The sequence below is a fragment of the Apiospora phragmitis genome, assembly GCF_038363925.1.
Source record: "Apiospora phragmitis strain CBS 135458 chromosome Unknown utg000010l:1.0-9815664.0:1.0-9183399.0, whole genome shotgun sequence".
NCBI lineage: Eukaryota > Fungi > Ascomycota > Sordariomycetes > Amphisphaeriales > Apiosporaceae > Apiospora > Apiospora phragmitis.
Genome location: NW_027117409.1, coordinates 4,773,075 through 4,782,220, shown reverse-complemented (window position 1 = coordinate 4,782,220; position 9,146 = coordinate 4,773,075). Strand labels below are relative to the sequence as shown.

Below are 9,146 nucleotides of genomic sequence, written 5' to 3'. Positions count from 1 at the left end.
ATGTCAGCCTCGGACGATCTCATCAACTTCGACGTGATCGAGGGCCAGAAGGAGAACATCCAGTCACTCCCGGGCGGCCGATCAGCAAGGAAGCTGGCGGAGCTCTACTCGCCTTCGCCACTACACAAACTGCCGACACCGACACCTTCAGACACCAAGAACATTAACGACTGCATCCGTGCCGAATATGAAGCCGAGGTAGCCAATCTTGCCGAGTCGGACGATCCCCTCGACATCTTTGAAAGATACGTGCGGTGGACGTTCGACGCCTACCCCTCCGCCCAGGCCACTCCTCAGTCCCAACTACACACCCTGCTAGAGCGTGCGACCAAGAGCTTCATCGGCTCTGCGCAATACAGGAACGACCCCCGCTATTTGAAACTATGGATGCACTATATACATTTCTTCTCCGATGCCCCTCGCGAGACCTTTGTGTTCCTGTCGTGTCACAACATCGGCGAAACGCTCGCTCTCTACTATGAAGAGTACGCTGCCTGGTTGGAGGGCGTCGGCCGCTGGAACCAGGCTGAGGAGGTCTACAAGCTGGGCATCGAGCGGGAAGCTCGGCCCACAGCGCGCCTGCTCCGGAAGTTTGGCGAGTTCGAGCAGAGGCGGTCGCAGCAGCCGGAAGAGACGGACGCGCCCTCCTCGCCAGCACTGCCGACCGTCCGACCGGCGCTTGCCGCCAAGGTCGATATGTTTGCCGCCGTCGCCGCCGATCCGGCAGGCACCCCGGCCTGGCCCAGCCGCAGCAGGGCCCAGCGCTAAGCCGGCAAAGTCCAAACTGGCCATTTTCTCAGACGCAGATGCGGCACCTCCAGTGGTGTCCGCGATGGGCTCCGGGTCGAAGGGTTGGGATACTATCGGGTCGTTGGCAGATCGCAAGAAGGAGAACACAATGGAGCCGAAGCCGTGGGCGGGAGAAACGCTTCAGGCGGGAGGGAAGAAGAGCGACGGGCCCAAGATGCCTGTCTTCAGGGATCCGGTAAGCTGACTTGGTTTTACCCATGCCCTCTCTACGCCCGATTGTTGATGATAATAGGACTAATTGTTGGCGGTTGTTTCGCGATTGTTGTATGTTCAGTCCTTAGCAAGAATAGCAGAAGCTCATATTGTCATTGCACCATCAAAACATCAGGTGATTGTAAACCCTGCCAATGGGAAGCGGGAACAAATCTTCGTCAACCTGGAAGCTGTCTATCCAACTCCAGAAGAACCTGGCACTGAACTCAGCTTCGAGGAGTTGTGGGCTGCAAGCAGAGGCTGGCTAGATGCTCGTTGGGATGAAGATAGCTTCGCGGATTACCCACAGCAGGAGCAGCAGCAGCATCCATTCGATGAGAACGCACCTAACGTAGAAGCTCTCACGAAAAAGATTGCCACGAAACTGGTCGTCCACCAGGACGTGGTAGAGTTGGATGAGAACGGCGTCATCAAGAACCAGCAGCAGCAAAAGCCAAGTAAACCAAGGAAGAAGAAGCTTATGGAGGTGAACGAGACCCAAATCAGTCAGTCACATTTCACTCACCATTGTCAGTCTGACTTGTTGTTAACTTCCAACCAGTCAAAGCAAAGCTCGACTCGCCTTCCAAACCAAAAATGAAGAAGAGGAACCACTCAGCAGAGCCCACCATGACGCTGCACACCAAGGCTGCGACCGATGAGATCTACGACCTGTTCAATGCTCCCATCCAAACGGCCCAGGAGCAGGAGGGGGAGAGCGACAATGATGAGTACATGACTGATGATGACTACACTAGTGGCGGGGAGAGCACATGTACCACCCGTCAAATTGAAATGAGCGATGCAGTCGACGACGACGAAGATGATGATGGGAAAAGTATAAGCGAGTGGTCCGATTTCACTGCTCGAAAGGTCCTTCCTGGCCTCAGCGGCGAGCAAGACGGGGCAGCAGATGAAAATGACACCCAAGTGTCGGACCTCATCGACACGAACGACAATGAGCCTTCTGGCCCCTTGACTGTCGAAGTCAATGGCCAAATGGAAGACGAGGAGTCCATGACACCCACGGACGATGAGTTCCCACGGACCAGGTTCATTCCCATCCCACCTGAGGATTACGTTGCGCCAACTCGGCCGTATAGGGACCCGGTCGAGGCGGCTAACAACCGCTTACCGTTCATGACGCCTATCACCGAGAGGACTGAATCGTCCTTGGGAAATATCACGGGAGCGAAGCCTGACTTCTTCAAGACTCCTTGCCACGATATTCCTGCCGAGGACGATGAGGACGAAGAGGATGACGAGGATTTTGAACCTCTCAGCAGCCCGTTGCGCGAGGTCCTCAGTGATCGTCGATCGCCTGTCAAGATCGCCCAGCCTTTTAGCGAGAGGATTGCGGCTAAAACGGCAGCTACCGCCAAGGTGCCTCCCAAGGGGCCCATAATCAAAGACTCCCAGTGCAACCCCGTCGACACTGCCGTTCGAGAAGACATCTTGAACAACATGCACCCTCCGCTCAGCTCGTACCCCGGCTTCTTTGACCACCGCGAGACTCGCTGCGACAGGGGTGCAGAGATCCGCAGACACGCCAAGGCTTTGGCGAAATCTAGACAGAGTGGCGGCAACGACCGGACCAGCATTAGCAGTCCCGTTACCCTGGAGTTCCCCGACACAGACCATGTTTACACACTCAAGCGTGAACTGGGTGCGGGAGCGTTCGCTCCCGTCTATCTTGTGGAGAACTCGGCACCTGGCGCTGAGGACGAGGAAGAGGAAGAGCCGCTCATTGAGATGGGCAAAGGTGACTTTGCCGTACCCAAGCGCTCGGCTTTGGAGGCTCTCAAGATGGAGACACCCCTACCGCTTGGGAGTTCCACATGATGCGCCTGGCAGCTACCCGTCTTGGCCCTCAAGACCGTGCCACGGCTAGCATATCCGCTGCTCACGAGCTACACCTCTACCAAGATGACGGCTTCTTGTTCCTACCCCTGCATGCTCATGGCACCTTATTGGACGTGGTGAACTTCTTCCGCGAGCAGCCCTCGGGCGTTATGGACGAGCCGCTCGCCATGTTCTTCGCCATCGAGCTTCTGCGCACGGTCGAGGCCCTCCACTCGAAGCAGATCCTCCACGGCGACCTCAAGGCCGACAACTGCCTCCTGCGGCTCGACGCCCTATCGTCGGCCAGCGGCAACGACCTTAGCAACCAGTGGCAGGCCGACGGCACCGGCGGCTGGGCCGAGCGCGGCATCGTGCTCATCGACTTCGGCCGCGGCATCGACATGCGTGCCTTCGTCCCCGACGTCCAGTTCATCGCCGACTGGAAGACGACGGCCCAGGACTGCGCCGAGATGCGCGAGGGCCGCCCCTGGACCTGGCAGATCGACTACCACGGCCTCGCGGGCGTCCTGCACACGCTGCTCTTCGGCCGCTACATCGAGACGGTCCGCTGCGATGCCGGGGGCCTGGGCACGGCGGGCAGCCGCCGCTACAAGATCCGCGAGAGCTTGAAGCGCTACTGGCAGACCGATATCTGGTCCCGGTGCTTTGACCTCCTGCTCAACCCGGGCAGCCACGTCGAGAAGGAGGAGGGCATGCGCATGCCCGTCGCCAAGGGCCTCCGCAGCGTCCGCGAGGACATGGAGGTCTGGCTCCAGGCCAACTGCGAGCGCGGCGTCGGGCTCCGCGCCCTCATGGGCCGGGTCGAGGGGTTTGCGCGGGCTCGCAAGTAGGGCTTGGCCGAGCGACGCAAACGATCTCGAAATGAAACGCAACAACGAAGAAATGAAGAAAGGAAGAAAAAGGTGTGTGCCGCTTAGGTAGGCACACGCACACACACACATACATACACGCGTCTGGCATACGAGACACGAGGAAACGATGATGGCGTTGGATGATTGATAGAAGGGAGTGTGTTAGGCATATCTTGATTTTTCCTAAGGACACATTTCTGACCCTGGATAATCCAGGCAAAGAAAAGGGGACGGATGCCCAGGTACATACACCATGAAATACCCATTACTTATTATTCTCTCAATATTTTTGTATTCTTTCATTCGGTGGAGGGACCGATCCTGCTTGGGTCCTCTGCTGTTGTACATAATGTGCATGAGCCAAATATAATACCCCTCTATACCCTAGAACTGTAACACAAGATGTGGCTATTCCCTCTTGCAGACCCCATCGCTCATGATCTTACAGAGCCCCCTCGTGAGTGCTCGAATCACGAACCCATGATTACAGTAGACTAAGCCCCCAGATGTGTCCGTTCCTTCATGTCATCCAGGGCAATTTGTTCCGGGATAACTGGCGTCGATGAAATAGCTGGTAGTCATGAGTAATAAACCTCGACGCCTCCAAGACGTATGAATGTGAAGGCGTTCGAAGTTTTACCAGTTACTATGACTGTGACGCATCCGATTCGCCATCCGAGGACTCCGCTGCCTTCCTCCTTCCTTTTGCAGGTGCCTTCTTCTTCGCAGCACCGCCCGCCTTGGGCTTCGCAGCTTTCTCTGCCTTCTTTGCATCCTTAGCCCCTTTTTTGTCGGCCTGAGCCTGCAGCCTGTTCCTCTCCCCCTCGCCTTGGGCCTGAAGCTTGGCGTCCAGCGCCATGAACTCATCACCCTCGGGATCCATGCCGATCAGGCTCTCCAGGAGCTTGATCTCGTCGGCCCAGACCTGCTTGTCCTCCACGGACTTGCCGTCGGCGCCCTTGCGGTCGATGGGGGTCTCGAGGACCATGGGCAGGCCCTGGAAGGGCTCGTGGTTCATGACGTTGTGGAAGGCGCACAAGCCGAGGAAGCCCGTGCCGATGTTGGCGTGCAGGTCGCGGTGGGAGTCGAAGGGCGCCTTGCTGTCGTTGAGGTGGAACGCGCGCAAGTACTGGTTGCCGACCACGTCGTCGAATGCCTGGACCGTCTCGGCGAAGGCCTCGGGGGACCGTAGGTCGTAGCCCGCGGCAAAGGTGTGGCACGTGTCGATGCAGACGCCGACGCGGCTCTTGTCGTCGACCTGGGCGATGATGTCACGCAGGTCCTCAAAGCGGCAGCCGATGACGTTGCCATGGCCCGCCATGTTCTCGAGCACCGTGACGACGGTGCCCTTGGTGGCCTGGTGGGCCTTGTTGAGCTGGGCGGCGATGCGGCCGATGGCCTCGGCACGGTCCCCGCCGTTGGTGTTGCCCGGGTGGAAGTTGTACAGGACGATGCCGAGGCTTTCGCAGCGATGCAGGTCGTCGATGAATGAGGCATACGCCTGGTCGGCCTTGGCCTTCTCCGCGGCGGCGAGGTTGACGAGGTAGGAGCCGTGGGGCACGCAGTGACGGTGCGCGTCGAAGCCGTGCTCCTTGGTCAGGCTGTGGAAGGCGTCGCGGGCCTCGGCGGCGAGCGGCGGGTTGTCCCACTTCCGTTGCGATTTGAGGAAGAGGGCGAAGGCGTTGGCGCCGATATGGACGGCATTGTGCACGGAGTTCTGGACGCCTGGATTTGGGATTCGGTTAGCTGTGTACTAGGAACTACTGCCATGGCTTTTGGTTCGTGAGAGAGACCAGCCCAATGTAGACTTCAGACGTTTGAAAACGGGACAGGGTATATATAGTCCTCACCTCCTGCGCCGCTCACATGGGCGCCAATGTACATGGCCTGTTTGAGCGACGAGACCGCGGTACGCTTCGCAAGAGGCATAACGTCTTCGATCTTTGTCTTTGCCGTGCGGGTCTTCTTTACCGGCTTAGAGTTCTTCTCGTCCTTGACGACCTCGTCGTCGTCTTCGACTGCAGCTTTGCGCTTGGTAGGTCTCGCTTTCCGCGAAGCCTTGGTGTCTTCTACTTCCGGAGCCTCGGATTTGACGTCGGTCTCCTCTTCGTTCACGTCGCTCTCTGCGACCGCGACTTTGCGCCTCGAAGCCGTGGCCCTCGTTTTCTTGGGTGCGGTGGCCGCGGTCTTGACTTCGGGTTGGGGTTTGGTGTCGGGTTCTTCAAAGACAGCACGGCGCGTACGCAGCGATTGGCGCGGCGACATCGTTCCACTCTACCGAGCGATTATTTTCTGTAGACCGCAATTGATATTGCTATGGGTGAAGGTAGAAGTATAGTTGTTGCGACACGTAAAAGGGTTGGCCTCTCGATGACGGAGTTAAAGACGCGTTACCTGCAATGGTTTACGGAAACGCGAAGTCACGTGGCGCATTAATTGCTTTTGCGGATGGTCCATTATTCCGTACGACGTCCCGCACCGGCAGCCATCATTTTGATGAGTAAGTATCTAAGGGAATATGTCCATATGACCAGTTACAAAGCAGGAATGCAAATACACATTGAATTGTTCAGGGTTATTAATAGATATCCTCGCGACACGTATTTGAAGACGCGAGACGACAAGAACATCACCACTTGACTCGACTGGACTGCATACCTTCGGCGTAGCCGATGGAAGTTTCCGGCTCCGGTTAGGCCTTAGAAAGATCGGATGTGTAGTGCGAGATTAGGTATTTTCAATGTCTGTTCTCACAGCTGCATCTATCCGAGCAAAACCCGTCTGATGTTTGTAGCTTCATGCAGGGTGTAAGCCTGCCTGTACTATGTTAGCTGATTGGAAGTTGATATTCCTCCACCAGTTCATAGCCAGCGAATCGACCGAGTGCTTTTGTGGTTCATCATAAAATTAAACGCCTATTGCAGGGACATCCTAGGCTTGCAACTGCTAAACCTGCAGAAAGAACAATGTCTCATCCACGCGCTCTCTCTTTACTGTAGTGGTAATGCGAACAGAGTAAAGCCAGGATCTGCTATGATACTCCAGACTTGGCCAAGACGGCAAGGAGATGTCCGTTTGCCTTCTGCCGCGGGCCAAACGTGCTCTGCCCTCAAATGCGAGCAACGAATGTGCTCGTTGAGTCATAGAGGTTGCTTCTGAATTGGACGAAAGAAGATAGCATGAGCACGCGACTGATTGCCCGAAACGACGACGGGGAAGAGCCGGCGCGGCCACAGTAACGCAACAGAAAGGGTCAAAAAAAAAAGCGAAATGCACGAATACTCAGACTACTGTGCCGAGACTTCGTCTGATAGCCAGACTCGGCTTAAAGTAGAGTAGTATGCATATGTACCTCGACTTTGGTTATTGCCGCACTTTGTCAATCACGCAATGTACTTGTAACCAGCCCGCTGGTGGAGGATAATGTGCATCTATTGGAGCTTTCAGGCCTGGCCAGACCCATGCGACCACTGCCTGCACCGAGACAGATATCCGCAGTTGACTTGAACCACCTAGCACTAGCACCAGCTCCAGACTCCATATTGTGCTCGGTGTCCATGAAGAGTTAAGAAAGCCGTGTCTCGTCAGGGGAGTCGGGGCATCGTGGGGGGATGGTTCGTTAGCTGCCCTGCCCCCTTCCTCGACATGAGATTAGCGGGGTACGTGGAGGAAATGGGATCAGAGAATCAACAGTTAATCCCCGTCCCCGGTTGTGTTTGATTTGAGCTACTTTATTTTTGTATGCTCTTTACTCGCTTGCTGTATTGGGCATTGATAGGCCATCGGATAACAACTCATACATGGACACAAGACCCTGGAATTTGGTCGGTAATCATCACGTGTGATGGGCGGCAGGAGTTCTCAATCCCTGCACGGTTGGTCGACAGTGTTTGTAAGGAAGATGCTGGTTGATCTCGTTACAAACACGACACATGCGAGAAAACGACGAAAATTTGCAGCCGGCGTGGCATCCCAACCCAACATACAAGATGATTTCATGAACGAGCAATATTTCAACAAAAGCAGAAACGAGCACACGACCACTTGCCACTTCCGAAGAGGCCAAGAAGTCCCAAGAATCTCAAGTCTGCGTGCCAAGCTGGAAGCCAGAGATGCAAGACTTTCGACGAGGCGGGCTGGAGGGGGAGATGGCGGATGGGCTGCGTGCTGGCGTGTGATGTCACCAATCAGAGCCTACCGCAAGTCCTGCGTAACCTTAAGCTACGGGTACATTCTGGTAACATAGCCCTTGGCAAGCTGGCTGGACCCCCACTGAACAAGCGGGGACCGGCAGGGATGTTCCAGAAGGTCTCCACACACATTCGCTGCACTTTTTTTTTCTCTCTCCTCGCATATTCCCGACTGTGTTCCTGAGCCAAAGACAGCCGCACGTGTTGCTTTCCTTGCAGCTCATTGGCCCAAAAGTCCCCTCAAGCTTGCCTCTCGGGAGACAGAAAAAGGCAGAAGAAAAATAGGCTGTCGAAGAATTCTCACTCTGACGCCAACCCACTCGGTTGCGGCTCAGACAACCCCCCTGCCTCATTGGCCTGCTTTTCGAGACTCTGTGACCGAGACTGTAATCGGCAATTGTAATTGCAATGGCTGCATCCAAGACTTCTTTTTGCTTATGATGTTGTGCGGTTTGGGGCTGCATCCAGGACGTCATGTGCAGATCCAGGAAAACAAGCATTCTGCTCCCGCTGGTCATATCGTGGCGTCGAACCCCGGTCATCAACGTTTGACTTTGATCCCTCCCTGTTCCATCCGGACGGCTTGCAGCAAGCACGATGTCAATTCATTTGCCAAGAGGAGTACGGTTCGTGGTAGGAACTCGGGGCATATCAGCGTGTTATGCAGCTCGTCCGGTCTTATGGCAGGCTGGGTGTGGGGGATCTTGAATGCAGACTAGTCCCTTCCTTGTAAAAGCTAGCTCCGCAGTAGTTCCAACTGTGGCCATGCCGCTGGGGTCTGCGATGGATTGCTGGATATCCTCTCACCTCTTTGCCTGCCTCGGTGTTTCTATAACCGGAGACTGATTGTCTAGTAACCTGCGTAGTTCAATATCTAGGCCCCCTCGGATCCGCCGCCAGGTCCGCCTTCCACCCTCCCATGCCCCAACTGAGTAACCTTCAGCGGTTCTCGAGCGGGTAGTACATAATGTCCAAGACGTCCTGGTTCCTCTGCCTCGATCCTCTTCTCAGTTTCCTTGGGCCAGTGGACAAACTTTCTTCGGCTCCCGGTTTCGTCTAACTATCCAGGCGACTCGACATAAAATCCCACCGGTTGTTACTCTTGAACAGCTCGTTTGTTTGTTCTGTTCTTCCATTCACCAAAAAACCCCCTCGTATAGATTTACCTAATATCTACCTACCTATCTACCAACCGTCGCCTTGGGTAGTGTAGTGTATATACCACACCACCCAAGACAAC

The 9,146-nt window shown here is 55.5% G+C and overlaps 2 protein-coding genes across 2 annotated transcripts; both read left to right on the top strand.

The window, feature by feature from the left end:
• Positions 1-768, top strand: PG994_011215 (Mad3/BUB1 homology region 1-domain-containing protein; the record flags this gene model as incomplete). Its single annotated transcript, XM_066862624.1, has 1 exon — positions 1-768. One exon carries the CDS (start codon positions 1-3, stop codon positions 766-768), a length of 768 nt encoding a protein of 255 aa, XP_066711734.1.
• A 64-nt stretch (positions 769-832) lies between these two features.
• PG994_011214 (checkpoint serine/threonine-protein kinase bub1) lies at positions 833-3,695 on the top strand (the record flags this gene model as incomplete). The annotated part of the gene is made up of 4 exons (XM_066862623.1): positions 833-985; positions 1,085-1,508; positions 1,571-2,764; positions 2,857-3,695. The coding sequence occupies 4 exons, from the start codon at positions 833-835 to the stop codon at positions 3,693-3,695; spliced, it is 2,610 nt and encodes an 869-aa protein (XP_066711733.1).
• Between the last annotated feature and the right edge of the window lie 5,451 nt (positions 3,696-9,146).